This window comes from Phragmites australis, chromosome 2 (assembly GCF_958298935.1).
Source record: "Phragmites australis chromosome 2, lpPhrAust1.1, whole genome shotgun sequence".
NCBI classification, from domain to species: domain Eukaryota; kingdom Viridiplantae; phylum Streptophyta; class Magnoliopsida; order Poales; family Poaceae; genus Phragmites; species Phragmites australis.
The window spans coordinates 31062873-31081202 of NC_084922.1; the positions used below are offsets into that span (position 1 = coordinate 31062873).

At 42.6% G+C, this 18330-nt stretch overlaps 1 protein-coding gene across 1 annotated transcript; it reads left to right on the top strand.

The window, feature by feature from the left end:
- The first annotated feature begins 5217 nt into the window (after positions 1-5217).
- On the top strand, positions 5218-8180 carry LOC133910005 (indole-3-pyruvate monooxygenase YUCCA1-like). The gene is made up of 4 exons (XM_062352528.1): positions 5218-5891; positions 6311-6559; positions 6869-6991; positions 7762-8180. Exons 1-4 carry the CDS (start codon positions 5262-5264, stop codon positions 7975-7977), a joined length of 1218 nt encoding a protein of 405 aa, XP_062208512.1. The 5' UTR covers positions 5218-5261; the 3' UTR covers positions 7978-8180.
- The last annotated feature ends 10150 nt before the right edge of the window (positions 8181-18330 follow it).

The window sequence follows — 18330 nt, forward strand, 5'->3', positions numbered from 1 at the left end:
AAAGTGACCTTTGAGGGTTGAAGAACCAATTAAACTCTGTAGCGGAACTAAATTAACTATGAAGACTCTAATCCTTTACGACTCTTCCACAAGCATCATCGACGTAGAAAGCATCTTAGAACGATCCACCTTCAGTGTACTCCTTGATACCTTCTCTAACTGAGTGTTTGGTGATAGCAAGAGTGAGCACTTGTCGTACTCCGTAAGCTATGAAGGAAATAGTATGCATATGAAGTCTTTAACAAAAATATGGCTAATATGGTCCTCTTGCATAAATCAGCATTTAAGTAAAACAATTTAAAAAGCAATGGTAATTAAGTGAATAAGAAACCACCTCAAGATTACATTCATCTTGACTTAACCACCTAACAGCTCAACCCAAAGTTCCATCCACTAAGTTTGAACCCTCAATCATAGTTCCCACCACTAGAATTGATCATTCTCAACTATGATTCTCACCATCACAATTAACCCGACTAACCAAAATATCAAGTTATAATCATGGTAGATTTTCAGTGCTACTCATGACCATGAGCATGACTGAATATTCAGTTTTAACTCTGCAGAGGTTATACTTTATACACAAGACGTTTCATCCCATTTTACCGAGCATCCGTTGGCTGACGGATAACTCTTACACACTACTGAGGTATGCGCTAGGAATCCACTACAAAGCCTTTACAATACCCCCTCTCAACGCATGTCTACCCGATAAGGTTTTACTACCGCGTGAATCCACCTCAACAACGGAAACCCCCTCTTGCGTCTTTTGGATCCTAAGACATCGTCCATTCACCACTCTTCTGTCTGATCTACACTATGCTGAGAATAAACAAATTACTTGGCTAGGCTCACCCATACCGGGCTTGTAGTTGTACTATAAACACAGAAAGTTCACCCCATGAATCGGTCCTTAGATTTGAGCAAGACTACTACTTTGCCAACGATACATCTCATCATACCACATGCTCAAATCCCTATACCATATTGCTGCAAAAATTATTCCATCGTATTTTATCATTGTTGTATAGGACCATTATCAAGTTTGTAGAACAATTATCATGATTACCGGCCCAAAGCAATGCTAAGCATCATCTACCCATTCATAACCCAAAATCATACTATAGCGATAAAGATGATAAAGGAAAAGCTAGGGTAAAACCTAACTCTTGGGATTCCTAATAAATTATTATCATGCATGTTTATAAAATAAAATATTTGTAAAACTGAGATAAAAAAGATCAAGAACACAACTTGCCTTCACTGAACTCAATTGGATCTTCAAAATCCTGATCCTGCAGACCTTCTAGCTCCTCCTGAACGTTGATGTCTACTCGCAACATACGCAAAAAAAACAATAACACATAAATATCAAGATAAAAAAACAAATATCACACAATAAATATCATCACATACAAGATCACACTATTCCGGACAATCTGGCGAAAGAACGGGTCAGAACAGAGCTACGATTGCCAAGTTATGATTTTCTGAAGATTAAAATATGAGTAAAAATATTATCTACAAATGAAATTATGTTCCTAGGATTTTTTTAGGATTTTTTCAAAGTCATCTATGATTTTCTAGGATTTTTCTAGCATTTATTTAAATTATAAAACTATATAACATTATTAAACATTTTCAAAAATCAATTTACTAACTATTATTATTTTAGATTTATTTTTATATTGAAAACTATTTATTGCACAATATATAATAATTATGACATCAGGAAAATAATTAAAAAAAATAAAAGAAAAAGAAATGCTGACTAGGCTGTTTGGTTGAGGTGGCTTGATGATAGAGCGGACACATTGGACTCATGTACGTGGCTGCCATGTCATCGGTTGATTGGGATTAAAACCGAAGGGGTATGCAGATCTAATCTTGATCTTTGGTTTCAGATTGGACGGCTCACCTCGGTCTCCTTCACTTTCGATGATGATGACGACGGCTCAAAGGGCACCTGCGGCGGCGCATCACTAGTGAGAGGCAAAAAGCTCGTTGCCGTGCTCCAAACGCTCTGATGAACGGCAAAAAACGACCACATGTTCACGGTGGACAGGACTGGGCTACGAGTGGTCGTTGGCGGTGAACGGTTGAGGCTAGCGACGGCGGGCAACGGCTTGAAGCTTTAGTTCTTGACGACGATGAGCTCTGTCAACAATTTCTCGACAAGAAGATGGGGAAAAGGCTCGGGATGATTTGGGGAGGGCGTAGGGAGACATATTTATAGGCAAGCGGCTCTCTTATATCTAATTCTACTCGGATTTCAAAAGGGGCTGCGACGGTAGTCCAAACTCAATTCTGGTGATTCAAACGTGCTCGAGTCTCTATCTCTTGGGCAAAAGTTCACGTATAGCTTCTGAATTCTTCCTTCCTTTGCTGCTTAGCTTAACTTCAACGCAATCTTGTGAATTTGATCGAAACTTCATGCGACCAGTGGTTGAACTCTTGCACACGTCTTGTGATTAGCTCGGGCTTTAGCAAAATTGGTCCAGGCTTTAGCTTCTAGAGGCTCGGCGATCCCATTTGGCGGTTGGACGGTCGATCCCCGACTTGGACACGGTGACGACTATGAGGGCGGCGGGCAGCTACTGCTGCTCTGCGAGCTGAAGCAGAGAGGGAGGGAAGAGAGGAGAGAGAGCAGTGGCTGACTCGACTGGGTCGGTTGGGTTGGGCCAAAACAGAGAGAGGAGAGGGAGGTGAGATGGGCTTTAGTCCATTAACACAAAAAACTTTTCTTTTTTTCATTCTATTTTCTCTCTTATATATACACATGTATATTATACTTATACATCGCATATACTATATATATTCCTTATATTGGCTCACAAAATCAATCAAGCAATCAAAAAATATATACACACATATATATTTATCTATAAATGCTCTTTTAGAAGAAAATAGCCCTCAATATATATATATATATATATATATATATATATATATATGTGTGTGTGTGTGTGTGTGTGTGTGTGTGTGTGTGTGTGTGTGTGTGTGTGTGTGTGTGTGTGTGTGTTTGTGTGTGTGTTTGTGTGTGTATTTATACACATAACACATATATCCACATATATGCATATATGTATAAAGCACATACACACACTTAAGATTTATTTAATTTTGCAAAAAAAATTAATTTTTTTATTGTCTTGGTTTTAAGAATTTGGGTTGTTACAAGTACGCCAAATATTAAGGCAAGGGGTTTAAAAAACAGATATTTTTTTCAGATTCATAAAAACAGACACAGTAAGAGTACTTTTTTTTCTTATTGTATCGAATGTAGCACTCAATAATTCATTTGTTTCCTAGCCAGTATCATCTATATTTGTTTTCCTAAAGATATCTTATGTATTCATCGCAAAAAGGAACACCTACGGAGTACTGTATATTACTAATACATGTTTAAGCAATAGGAGCATCACAAGTCTTTGGACCATTTAACCACTAACCAACACTAACAAATACAGGTGGCCGGGCTACCGAGTAGGATGCTCCCACTCTCGCACTTATCCTCTCAGCTAGGTATCACCCTCACCTACATATATCTGTATTGTTGGTCTTGACTCGTGCAGTTTGGCTTGCGTGATTAAAATGGCACAAGTAGACTAGTGCTATTCCAAATTTGCAACCAAATATTACCTTCAATCCAAAATAAGTGTTTAGGTTATGTGCAGTCAATTATTTTAAATTTTAGCTATAAATTATTTTTTATATATTAAGTTTAAATACTTAAAAATTATACGGTTAGATTTGTCTCGAAAAATATTTACATAATAACATATTTTTGCCATATTTTATCAATATATTACAATAAAAAATAATAATCAAAATTGTATTTTGGTGAACATGTCGATATCCAAAACGACACTTATTTCGAACCGGAGGAAGTACTACTTGGACCTAAGAGCATCTTCAGCAGACTAGCAAAATCTACCCTTTATATCTCTATTTGGCTATCCACTCTAAAATATTTCTTCTATATTTTTTCATACTCCAACAGACTAGTCAGATCTCACTTTTCATATCCCATTTACCTATATTTTATTTGTAACGGCTAGTTTTTTCAAACGGCTATTTTTTAATGGCTATTTTTCTCATTGATTGTTTCTTACAACAACTATATTGCAATGGCTAGTTTTTTTGCAATGGCTATATTTCTCCTTATATATACGCATCACACACTAAATACTAAAATTTCTCATGTAACTTAGGGTTTTCAATAATCTTAGAAATTAGTACATTAGTTTAGATGAATATTTATAAATTTGTCCTAATTTTTAGGAATTAAATTTATGCCCTAAAAATTCAAGTGAAGTAAAAAAAAGATAAATTTGGAAATTTTTCATTTAAAATTTGTATGATATTTTTATTTGAAACTAGTTAAAATAGGTTATTTATTATTTATTTTATAAGCACAAAAATTGGTAGGGGCTCTAGAAGTTCACTGTTTGAATTTATAAAAGAGGGGAGGAGTGAAGTTTTGAAGTATTTGGTCAACTTGCTGTCGGAATGTGGACGCGCGTGAGAATAGGGAACGGAGGTGGGCAGGGATGGAGAGCCGCACGGGCCACATAAGTTTGGCGACCCTCTCCCACTGGATAGCGAGCCTATAGTGATGATCAGTATATTGGTTACTCCGTTAGAACTATTTTTTTATAGTCGGATGGCTGTCCTATTAAAGATGCTCTAATTCCCCCACCTAATAAAATGAGTACCTAGTGTGGAGGACAATTCCTCACCACGAGGCACGAGTATTGGAATACGGTAAATGCAATATATGTATATTTGTGTGTGTATGACTTATCTCGACTGCCTATTTTTTAGTTGGTATTTATCTAACTATTGATTCTTTTACGTATCTTATTATTTTTTCAACTGCTTCTTCAATACGAATTTTAACACAAATAAATGATCTGGATAAGTAATATGTCCGCATGTCTTAATAGAATTTTCACGTTATTTGGAGCATATTCATATTTCAATTTTCGATGAAAACCCATCAACTCGCGTCACATGACTCCATTCCACTACGAAATTGTATTGAACATACTAGTAGCACGACGACGAATTTGCGGGCTGCAGAGTGCCCTCAGCTACAAGCCTGCAACCGGCGAAGCGCTGCGTACGTGCCCTCGGTGCCTCCCTTCCTCCAAAACCCCTATAAAACCCATCCCACAGTAAAACCTCGAGCACTTCACTGTAAAAAATAACGCAGCCACAAAACACACGCCCCCGGTGTCCAGCCAGGCTCGAAGGCGATGGACAACAAGCAGGCGCAAGACCACCGCGCGGAGTGGGTCCCGGGTGTCGTCATCGTCGGCGCAGGTCCGTCGGGGCTGGCCGCGGCCGCGTGCCTCGCGGCGCGCGACGTGCCGGCCACGGTGCTGGAGATGTCCGACTCGCTGGCGTCCACGTGGCGGCACCGCACCTACGACCGCCTCACGCTCCACCTCCCCAAGCGCTTCTGCGAGCTGCCGCTGCTCCCGTTCCCGGAGGGGTACCCGGCGTACCCGTCCAAGGACCAGTTCGTCGCGTACATGGAGTCCTACGCCGCCGCGGCGGGCGTCGTGCCGCGCTTCGGCGTGCGCGTCGAGGAGGCCGCGTTCGACCCGGGCGCCGGCGCGTGGACGGTGCGCCTGGCAAGTGGCGAGGCCCTGCTGGCGCGGTGGCTCGTCGTCGCAACGGGGGAGAACGCGGAGCCGCGCGTCCCGGACTTCCCGGGCATGCAGCAGTTCGCCGGGCGCGTCATGCACACGTGCGAGTACAAGTCCGGGGAGGCGTTCGCGGGGGAGAAGGTGCTGGTCGTAGGGTGCGGCAACTCCGGCATGGAGGTCAGCCTGGATTTGTGCCGGCATGTCGCCAAGCCCTCCCTGGTGGTGCGCAACACGGTAAGTAATGAGCCCAGCTTTTAACTGTGCTTACGCTGCTAGTGCTAAGAGTTAGGACCCGTCCTTTTCTACTCTTGTTTTGCTTTGGGCAGCGAAAGTACAAGTGCGAGCTGCGAGATTTTGCGCCTTCTTGCTTGATCATTTTCCCCTTGGAAGCACTTCACTTTACTGCGATCTTTTTGGGACATGCTTCGATGTGCATGGTCATATTGGGCAAACTAAGCATAATTAGACCTACTAACCTGTACGGTGTTGGATGTCTCTGTCTTGTCCCATGTCATTTTCATCACTCCTAGCTAACAGCTGTTTTTTGCTCTTATATGTTTTTCTTCATTGTACTTACTAGCTAGTATATGATACACTTCTTTCATTTGGATCACACAAGATCTGAGTATATGATCTGGTGATGCATTGCGCAGGTGCATGTGCTACCAAGGGAGATGTTGGGTCTCTCAACATTCGGCATCGCCATGGCGCTGCTCAAGTGCTTTCCCGTCCGGCTCGTCGACCGGATCCTCCTCGCGGCGGCTCGCCTGACGCTGGGCGACACGGGCCAGCTCGGGCTGAGGCGGCCCAAGACGGGGCCCATCGAGCTGAAGAACCTCACCGGCAGGACCCCGGTCCTGGACGTTGGGACGCTAGACCACATCAAAACCGGCAAAATTAAGGTTTAGTGCAGGCTGCTAGCCTACTAGAACCTGCTTTCACAAAAGGAGCACAAGTAGAAATTTACAAAACCAACCGTGAAAATTTTGAGCCCCGGGCCGGGCGCTCGTGGGCCAGCTCCTGTTCTGGCATGCCAGCCCGGTTTATGGCTCACACACATTTACGTTTCCATTTTCCAGGAAATGGACTCTGTTTTTCAAAAAAATAAAATAAAAGAAAAGAAAAGAAAAATGGACTCTGTTTTTCACCTTTCGTCCTGCTAACCTACACTGCCTCCTGAAGAGTTATTGATGTGAAACATGAATCGCCAGGTGGTGGGAGCAGTGAAGGAGGTAACTCGGCGCGGGGTCAGGTTCGCGGACGGCAAGGAGGAGCAGTTCGACGCAATAATACTCGCCACGGGGTACAGGAGCAACGTGCCGTCCTGGCTCAAGGTAAAACTCTCTTTCCTTCGTGTTCCTAGTACTGCAACGAGGCAAAGATAAAAAGTGACGCCAACGAAAAGGAAGGACTCTTATTTGTTGGTTTGGTCCTGCCGCGCTGCAGTGCAGAGGCTCGCACGCATGTCGTCACCCCCTGTTCCGGCCATCCTGTCCCTTTGCCCTTCTCGTGTATGCCGGGTGCGCAGAGGCAGCTCGTGTCCCTTCGCCCTTCTCCCGAAGCGGCGTCGTGCGCAAGTGATCGGAGTCAGTGAGTCACCCGGGGTATGGGCGAGACCAGAGGAGTGGGGCCCCAGTCCGCGGGCCTGGCGCTGATCCAAGGCGTGGCGATGGCGTCCCTGACGTCGAGGGTGAGGGCGATGGGTATACGGACTCGAGAGTTTGGATATACACTTGGGTCCAGCGGATACTTGTGGATAGCCGAGGCCTGAAGGTGGCGATCAATTTCCCTAGTCTTCTGCCTGTTATAGCTTTGTTGCGTTGCTTGATAGTGCTAGATTTGATCAGGAACACTGGCCAGTCAAAAAGCGTACATTATTAGAGGCCCAAAATGTTAACCAAGCTTGTATGCCCCCGTCACGGCGGCTCACCATTTGCGGATTTAGCTCCGGTAGCCGCAATTGTAGGCGTGTATTAGAAGGTGCACTGTATGTTTTGGTGTGCGTGCAATTAGAATCGGGATGTTAATAAACTGTCATATTTCCCTTATTTATTCTATGTCATTACGATATTGTTTACGAGTCTCTTTTATATTAACTATGTAGGATGAAGAAGATATGTTTACAAGAGATGGCATACCCAGAATTCCCTTCCCAAACGGCTGGAAAGGGAGGAACGGGCTTTACACCGTTGGATTCTCGCAGCGGGGGCTGCTTGGCGCGTCATCGGACGCCCTCAACGTCGCCAAAGACATACATTGTCAGTGGAAAGATACGGGCAGATCAACTAATAACGTGCTTGAAAATAACAGCTCTGTTTGACTCTAGTGTAAATGTACAGTATCGAAGTAGTTGTACTATGTCTTTAAAAGGTAGCGTTGTGTGCATATGACATGACAACGTGATTTTTGCTTACCGGAGTGGCCAATTTAATAAGAGGTTTTAACAGACAATCAATTGACGGTGGTCAATGTAACAAGGTCAAACACGTGGCCTCGGCGTGTAAACTGCGGATTTCTTTTACGGCATCCACAAAATATGACTGTTCATTCTTTTCAATATGCCACATAGTGATAATTTAATTGTACCAGATTGCTAAATATACTTCATCCGTTTAAAAATAGTAGACATTTTTTTATTTGATTCTCGAAGTTGAATTTTGATTAAGATTTTCTCGCAAAATATATTATTTATAGCTACAATATATATATAGTGTGAAATTTTTTTAAATTATGAATCTAGTTGTACAATTTTTATATACTAGATATTGTCTTAATTTGATTAAATGTTAGTTAAAATACATAAAGTTTGACTTTTTCAAATAGAAATATGATTACTATTTTTAAACGGAGGAAGTACGTGTTTTGAATGTGTGCACTTAAACTTTGCAAGCTTCAACCACTTATATAAACAAACCTATTATGATTTTTTAAATATAAATGATTTCAGATTTGCTAATTTTTAATCACTTAAATATTTGTAACCTCTTAGTCACCTAAAATTACACACTACTTAGCGTGCACACACAAAAACACATCTCAGATGTTGGATGTTGATCTATTGGTTGAAGTAAAGACTGAAATAATAAATAATAGGTAAATTTTGCTACTAGACATTCTGACTATGTGGTTTTAGCTATGGACATTGATTTTTTTCATCTTTGCTTCCTAACACTGCGAATCTATGGATACTTGCTAGAAGACACTTTGACTATTAATTTTTTATGATGAAAAACTATCAAAATATATTATTATACTGAATAGAAAAAAGAAATAATTCAAAATGATCAAAATACCCCATTCTTCTTTCTTTTCATCTCTCACTCTTTATACTCCATCCCTGTTCTCTGGATGGACCTCTCCCAACCGTAAAAACCGAGAGATTTGTATAGATGCACTTCAATTAATTACGTTCGATAAAATAATACCATTACCCATCTATCATTGACACATATGATTTTATATGGCAATAAGAGAAGTTTACATTTTATCGAAACACCAATCAACTGGAGTGCATTTTAGCAATTTTCCCCTCAAAAATGTCAGCCGAACAACACAAACAAAGATGCATCTTAGGGAAAAGGAAACAACATAAGCATTATGGATTAGGGTGAGCAATTATTTGGTATGAGTTAACTGGGAGGCATGTGTACGCCTCAGCTCATTCGAAGCACAGATTTGCTTGCTTCCATACGAGCCTAAGCACGAGCATGGTCGCCGTGGACCACTGAGAAATGAGAGGATGAGGTACAGCTCACCGCCGGTGATGACTGTGATGATGATAAGGAACAACTCGCCGCTGAGGAGAATGAGCCTCAGCACACAAAGTAACAGAGGAGGGCGTGGTAGCTCTTGTTGGCCGTCGCCCACCGTCCCCGCCCTAATTTGAAATCCTATTCGGCTAATTAATGGCGGCACCGAATATAGTTGCACCAGCCTATGAGCGATAATTGCAACCATCTAGATGCACCACTCCTAACGTCTCCCAGATGGCCACCGCCCATTCTTGTCGTACGGCCAGAGCACTTGTAGGGCGGGAGCCGGGAGGTGATGAGATCTAGGAAAGGTGGCGCGGGCGACCACGGGATCTGTGAGGCCACACAGATCTAGCCATGGCGACGCAAATCCCGCGGTGGGTCCAGCGGCAAGTTTTTGCCGATGACCGAGTTTAGAGGGAGGTGACCGAGAGAGGGGAAATTGGTCCTCGGCTTCAACTGGAGAGGAAGTAGGGGTAGAAGAAGCATCCGACAAGTGGCCAAGAGCGAAATAGACATTTCATGCCCTTTCTCTCTCTCTTATTGAGCTAGAAATTAATATTTTTAATGTAGACAACGTCTAGGATCCAATATCCACTTTTTCGAAGTGTCAAATAGCAAATATGAAAAAAAATAAAAATAAAAAATATGAAAAAACAGTGTCCAAGAGCAAAGACCATAGTTAGAGTGTTCAGAGCAAAATTTACCTAAATAATAATAACCCAAAGGTAATATGCAAGAAAATATCAAAAGTGACACGTAATTAGTGACGGCTCCTCGGTATGCGTCAGTAATGCACTATTAGTGACGATTCCAGTGAAAATCCGTCACTAATGTGTGGCCTGGCGTGGGACCTAGCTAAGGCTTGTCACTAAGGACCCTTCATTAGTGACGGCGAGGGAACAACCCGTCACTAAAGATAGTAGTGACGGGTCACCTAAAAGCTCGTCATTAATGACTCTTTAATAATGATGGAGCCATTAGTGATGAGTATAGAGGACGCTAGTCACTAAATGTAGGCTCCTCATTAGTAACTGGTTGTGAGAAGACTCATCACTAATGTGAGACACATTAGTGATAGGTCTAGTTGTCACCAATCATTAATATGACAGGTGTCCTTATAACTCTTGTGTGACCTCAACCACTTTACTTACCCCTCCCACGTCCTCAACCACTTCACTTACTCTACTCACTCTCGCCCTAGCCATGAACGCTCCGATGCCACCAACACCATCTTCGGCCACTCCATGGTCTCCGTCGCCACCACCGACTCCGCTTAGCCCTCACACACTTTGCACTTCTTCTCCTTCCAGTGGTTCTTCAGCTTGAACTCAACCGTGAGGGAGGTGCTCACCAGCTTGTGAAAGTCGGTGAACTCATGAGCTGACAAGCGGTCTTACGTCTTTAAGGAGAGATCGTTCACAAACCGATATTGCTTCTTCTCATTGGTGTTAATCTTATTCGATGCATATTGTGTAAGGTGGTTGACACCTGCACGTACTCCATGATAGGCTTGCCTCTCTGCTTGAGGTCCAGAAACACCTGCTTGAGAATATGATAGTCACGGAAAGCCTTACGGAACTCTGCCCAAGATACTCAGTGGTTGGCAGCTTGCATGGCCAGAAAGTTGGATCACCACGCACTAGCAGCACCCTGAAGCTGATGGACGGTAAAGAGGGCCTTCTTGTGGTCCTGACACTGAAGAAGCGCAAGCTATTGCTCGATAGTTCAGAGCTAGAGGTCGGTATCGAGAGGATCTTCAGCCCACATGAAAGTGAGTGGCTGAGTCCTAAGGAAATCCGAGAAGTCGTCCCGGCATCCGGTTCCACCTCCTTCATGAGGGGCCATGTTATGCATGAGAGCTTCAAGGAGAGCTGTCTGAGCTTGACGGTTTTTGTTCAATTTGCATTAAGACATCTGCCATATTCTGCGATGTAGGCGGTACATGATTATTCTCATTGGAACCCTTAGGAAATTCTCCCAGACTTTGATGGGTTCTCATCCTATTAGAGATGGTAGAAAGAAAAATGACAAAAGGTTAAACTCTAACTTGATGGAAATGACACCGATCAGACCAAGGCAAATGATACATACTAGAGCATCATAGTATAAGGAGAATGCATGATAAAAAATGTAGTGCAACATATACGAGAACGTAGCGTAGCTCACAACTCACAACACATCTGCGCAAGTGTCAATAGTTAGACCGCCTCCTGGTGGTCAGACAACAGGTAATGTGGCGGTCAGACCGCTGGGAGTCTGGCACCAGTAGTAGTTCGTCCCATCGCTTTCCACACATGACGAACCCTTCGAACTATAAAAGTGACTCGATTCGTCAACCACAACCTCCACTTCGATACGTCTCTGAATACAATACACTTATGAGCATAATATAGCATGAAGAGGTAAAAAGAAACTTTAGTGGGTAGCTTAGCGATGTTGACACCCCACTAACCCACGTCTTATGTGTTTTTAGCTTACTTCATTAAACAAAACTCTGATACCACACTATAAGGAACCATCCAAATAATATTTCAATTAATCATCAAGACGGTCATTTGCTTAATCATGACCATGATGATTAACCAAAATACCACCCTATTAGTCCTGACACGTGTTTTATGCTAAAGATTAGAACACATGCCTCTCCAACATATTGCATCACAACAAAGCTTAAGAAAGAGCGAGTAATTAAATTATATTACAAGATCTTAAGCATTCAATCATTTACACAATTTGCAATAAAACAGAAGCTAGGAGGATAAAGAACATATCACCTCCTAACCAAAACTAGCATCTACGCAGCAGAAGATTTACATCTATGAACCAACGAAAGCGAGGTGAAGTCATATGCCCTTAGGCTTCACCCAAAAGACTCGCCACACAAGTAGATTGTACTACTCATTCCCACCACCTACATCGGCGGGCGTGAAGTAGCCAAACACGAACTCCTCCTCACTATTAGAACCTGAAAGAGCAGCGTAAGTACGAAGGTACTCGTAAGATTTAATCCATAATAGGTACATATAATAGTCCAACTCTAAGGATTATCCATTGAGTCATTAGCAAGGAGTAGGCCACAAGGTTAAGTAACTTTGATAAGCGAAATGCAACTTGACATACACATGTGAGCATCTATACATAACCACATATATCATTCTATCCAATAATCACCAAAAATATATATGTAACTGGAATCATAATAAGTATGTCTATACATAGAACCATCTCAACCATAACCCAACATGCCATACCACAACGTCCCACATTCGTGACTCTACGACCGATGCAGATGAACAGAAGCATGCTCATAACCGAGAGTGCAGCAATTTGAATTGATTTTATACTCTGCATGGGGTACACTTTACTCACACGACCAGGGTCTATTCTCTTGGCTCCCGACATAATCTTTCTCATACCCAGAACTACCCACTTGCACATGCCCCTATAGCATCGGGGTTACCGTGAGCGTGTCCCAGACATCTTCGGCTCCCCGCCACCTTGCTTTTCCTTTATTTTTCTTACACGTCATAGGGCCGCAAGGCAAGCGTTAGCATGACGTATGATACTCAGCTCATTCGTCCATTATCCGAATATGTGATTGTACAGAAAGTGCTAAAACCAACGGCACCGACAGATGGTGCTTAAACGATACAAGCGATCTATGGCATCTCGACCTACTCCTAGCAGCTCCCACACCTCACCTCATTCTCATATCTCATACAACTCACATCATTGTCATTGTGTTTGTTATAAGTAAGCCCTAAGCTTGCGAACAACGGTTGAACCATTGCTCGACTTCTATCGATGATCTAAGCATTGCTAAGCCTATCGAACAATCTTGTAAGTTAGACATCAACAATGTTATCAAGCATACAAGGATATGAATAATCAATAATTCAAGGTAGAGGTAATGCAATTCATCAAAATAAGTTCTACACATCTAAACCCGACAATGTACTCGCTACTCATGCAAACATACATAAAGCGTAATTTATCTAGTTATACAATACGAGATCCAAATTAATAGGTTGAGTATGCTTAGATGATTGCCTTGTTGCTCTAGTGGTTGCCTGATACTCTAGTCGCAACACTCACATAACTCAGGTAGCTCGGCGGTGCCTTCACTCGCTTGGACTGTCAGTATAACATTTCTCTAAACGAATCAAGAATGCATTGAAAAAATAATCAAATGATGGAAAAATATGCTCATGATGCATGCTTGATAATTTGTAGAGCGCCGTGTTTTGAAAACATTTGCAAAAGACCACCAAATGATCAGGGTTCCAAAGTTTGAAACCCCGAACAAGGTAACCTAAGTAAATACAACCTTGAAGGGCTAATGATCAGACCGACGTGAAGGTAGCAGTCTGACTGTTGACCTGTAGAAGGTTTTGGTGCATGACGGTCATACCGATGGTATGTTGGTGGTCAGACCGGCCCTAGTGGCGGTCTGATCGTGAGACCCTACCGACACCACTTTGTGAGGCCGTCTGCAAATGCTATGACGAAACATTCGACCATGAAGGGTACCAAAATACTCTATGGGCGAATGCTATGATGAAACATTCGACCATGAAGGGTACCAAAATACTCTATGGGACTAGTAGAGTGTTTCTAAAGTGATTTGGACAATATTCACTAAGCTAAACTCAAAATACCCCATGGACAAGCCCAAGGCTAGGGTTAACCTTGAGTCTAAATGACATGGGGATTGACTCAAGCTTGGGAATGATGGAGAATCGGTAGGGGATGCCTCACCTTAGTGTAGAAAGCTTTTTATTAGAGGGGTTCACTCTAGGGTAGTTCCGATTTGGAGATTGAGCTCCGGGGTGGTGTAGGGCTTGAGGTGGAAGAACTCATAGGGAAACTTCACTGATGACGAGGGTGAAGGGGGTGAGCTTGAGGAAGCCTTCGGGGAGCTCGAGGAACTCCCCTCCGTTGATCTCCGGTCGTCGTGGACGTCGAGGTGGTCTCTCCCCCTCTCTTGGTGTGGGTGAAGGAGTGAGTGAGAGTAAGAGTGTGAGAGAGAGTGAGTGTGAGAGAGTTGGCCGATTTACTTAAGTGGAACCTCTGCACTGTGGTGGTCAGACCGTGGGAAGCCCACATGGCAAGTCTACATGGCTGCCCCTAGCGGTCAGACCACGGGGAATCCTGGTCAGACCGTGAGAGTGATCTTGTGCTAAAAACTTGATTCTATTCCCCTTTTCTATTCTTCCTCATCTCCAAGTCATTGTGGGTTTTCCTAAAGGGCTCTAATCTACCTCAAAGTACTTTCGAAACATGTTTAAACTCAACTTATCAAACAAATATGCATAAACATAATGCCATGATGGTTATAAATTCTTAATCACGTGATTAGCATTTTGGGACATGACAAATCTCTCCCCCCCCCATTAAAAGAATTTCGACCTCAGATTCGGCAAACTCAGGGAAAAGGTGATGGTGATGAAGTAGAATAGAACCTCCCACAAATGGAAAAGAACTTTGTTGAAATTCCTCGATAGAACGAAAGATAGTCATTGGACCTTCACATGAGCTAGCAGTTACACCACAGCTAGGCTCGATCAGATCGCGGCTCAGTTAGACCGTGTGGACGGTGGTTAGACCAAAATTCATACATAGAGTTTTGGGTTCTAGCAGTCGGACTGACTTTATGCTGACGGTCAGACCGCCGACCAATGATTAGACCGCGAGCCTGGGGCAATTAGATCACCCGAGAATAAAGAGTTTTGGGTTCTAAATGCTTCTGGTGGTTAGACAAGCAGACCTACAGTGGTCAGATCGCCAAGAGTATGGTTCTCCCAGTCGGATATTTTCTAAGTGCAATCCTTTGGGAACAAACTTTCCATTCAACATGGTAATGATTATAGGCATGTGAGAGGCTTGAATTATGCAACATTATAATGACATTTACAAGTTCTCAAAAATTTCAGGATATTCAGAGCGGATTTTATCCTCACGCTCCCAAGTTGCTTCATCCTCGGTGTGATTGCTCCATTAAACTTTGATAAACTTAATATAGTGTTGTCATTTCTTGCGTTCCGCTTCATCCAAAATTCAAATTGGTCACCCGCAATATGAGAGATCCGATTGCAATTGTTGATTTGCAACTTCAATGACTTCTGTTGAAACTTGAAGGAATTTCTTCAATTGCGAGATGTGGAAAACATTGTGAATAGCAGAGAGGGATGGAGGTAGGTATAATTGATAGGCCACCTCACCATGTCGAGCAATGATTTAGAAAGGCCCCACATATCGGGGTGCTAGCTTCCCTTTGACTTGAAAGTGTCGAACTCCCTTGAGAGGAGAAAACTTGAGATAGACAAAGTCTCTAATATCAAACACAAGTTCTCATTGGCGGCGGTCCGCATAAATCTTCTGTTGGGACTGAGCCGTGAGGAGACACTTGCGAATAGCTAGAACATGCTCTTCTGCCTCTTTGCCAAATCTGGGCCTAGAAAAGCCCTTTCACCTGATTCGGATCAATTCAACGGTGTTCAGCATATTTGGCCATAGAGAGTTTCAAATGATGACATTTCAATGCTCGACTGATAACTGTTGTTGTAGGAGAACTCAGCAAATGGCAAGCAAATTTCCTATTTCTTCCCATATGTGAGAACACAAGCTCGCAACATGTCTTCTAGAATCTGATTCACTCTCTCAGTTTGACCATCGGTTTGAGGGTGGTAGGCGGTGCTATGAAAGAGCTCGGTTCCCATAGATTCATGAAGGCTCTTCTAGAAATGATAAGTGAACTGGGTGCCTTGATCGAAAATGATCTTCTTCAGAATCCCATGAAGGCAAACAATCTAAGTTAGATACAACTCGGCATAATCCTTGGCACTGTATCGAGCCTTTACAATGTGGAAATGTGTTGACTTTGTGAGTCAGTCCACGATGACCAAAATTGAGTCATAAGCTTGAGAGGTCTTCGGCAATCTAATAATGGAGTCTATTCTTATCTCCTCCCACTTTTAGGAGGGAATATGCAATGGTTGGAGCGTACTGACTTGCTTAAGATGCTCAGCCTTTATTCTTCGGCAGATGTCACACTCCGCAATATATCGAGCGATTTCTTGCTTTATGCGAGTCCACCAAAATCTTGGTTTGAGGTTTTGGTACATCTTGGTACTCCTTGGATGAATAAACAATAAAGAATTATGAGCTTCATCTAGAATCTTCTTCCCAGTGCCTCAACCTTCAAAACAACTAGTCTCTTCTCAAACCATAGGACACCCTGATCATCTTCAAAAAAACATTTGATCTTGCCTTCCTTTATTTTCTTTTGGATTCAGGCTATGCCCTTGTCATCATTTTGAACTTCCTTGATCTCATCCAGGAGGGTGGATTTGATCTCAAAGTTTGCAAGAAATCCCTATAGGACCATTTTGAGTCTAAGCCTTTGGAATTCATCACAAAGTGTGGTATTTTCAGGCTCGACCATAAGACAACTACATCGAGCCTTTTGACTCAGTGCATCGGCGACCACATTCGCCTTGCCAGGATGATAATGAACTTCTAGCTCATAGTCTTTGAGTCATCTTCTTTGTCTCATGTTCAGATCAGCTTGAGTGAAGATGTATTTGAGACTTTTGTGGTCCGTATAGACACGTCATAGATTTCCTAGCAAAAAGTGGCACCAAATCCTAAATCTTCAGAGCATGCACAACCGTCGCAAGCTCTAAGTCATGGATTGGGTAGTTCTCCTCATGGCACTTCAACTGGCTTGAGGCATAAGCAACAAATCGACCTTCTTGCATGAGGACACATCCGAGGCCTTTGTGGGAAGTGTCGCAATAGACATTAAAACCCTTGTACACTTCAGGCTGAGCCAGAACAGGAGCGATCGAGAGCAGTTTCTTCAAAGTTTAGAAAGCTGACTCACATTCACTCGACCACTTGAATACGCTTCCTTGCTTCAATAGCTCAGTCATTGACTTGGCAATCTTGGAGAAATTCTTGATAAACTGATGGTAATAACCTGTAAATTCGAGAAAACTTCGGATGTCGGTGACATTCTTCAATTGAACCCAATTAAGAACTTCTTGCACCTTGCTCTACTCAATGACAACACCGTTTTTGAATCGAACATGCCCTAGAAAAGTGACATCTTTGAGCCAGAACTCGTACTCGTTGAACTTGACATAGAGTTGGTGATCCTAATGTCGGCCAAGAACAACATGAAGATGCTCAGAATAATCAGCTTCAGTCTTGGAGTATATAAGAATGTCATTGATGAAAACCACAACAAATTCATCGAGTTCTTCTATAAAGACTGTGTTCATCAAGTACATGAATAATACCGGTGCATTAGTCAATTTGAAGGATATGAAAATGAACTTACAAATCCCATAACAGGTAGAGAAAGTCATCTTTGGAATATCCTCATGTCGAACCTTCATTTGGTGATAGCCCAATCTCAAATCAATTTTAGAGAAAAGTCGGGCACCAGTCAATTGATCAAATAGAATATCAATATGAGGAATCAGATACTTATTCTTGACAGTGACTTCATTCAACGGACTATAATCAACACACATCCGAAGAGTTTGATCCTTTTTCTTCACAAAGAGCACCGGACATCCCTAATGTGAGGAGCTCAAACGAATGAAACCCTTTGGGAGCAACTCCTGAAGCTGCTTCTTCAACTCTACCAATTCATTTAGAGCCATCTTATAAGACCTCTTTGAAATCAGGGCCGTACCGAGCATAATCTAAATAGAGAATTCCCCTTCTCGGTCGGGTGGCATTCCTGGTGGTTCTTCTAGAAAGATGTCAGGAAACTCACAAACCATAGGAATATTCTGGAGATTCATGGCTGTGGCAACCTTTAGGAAATACAAGTGGAGACCACCCGCTCTAATGTGAAGAGAAATCCGCACACCACTTGGATTCTTGAGAGAAACCACCCTCTTGGC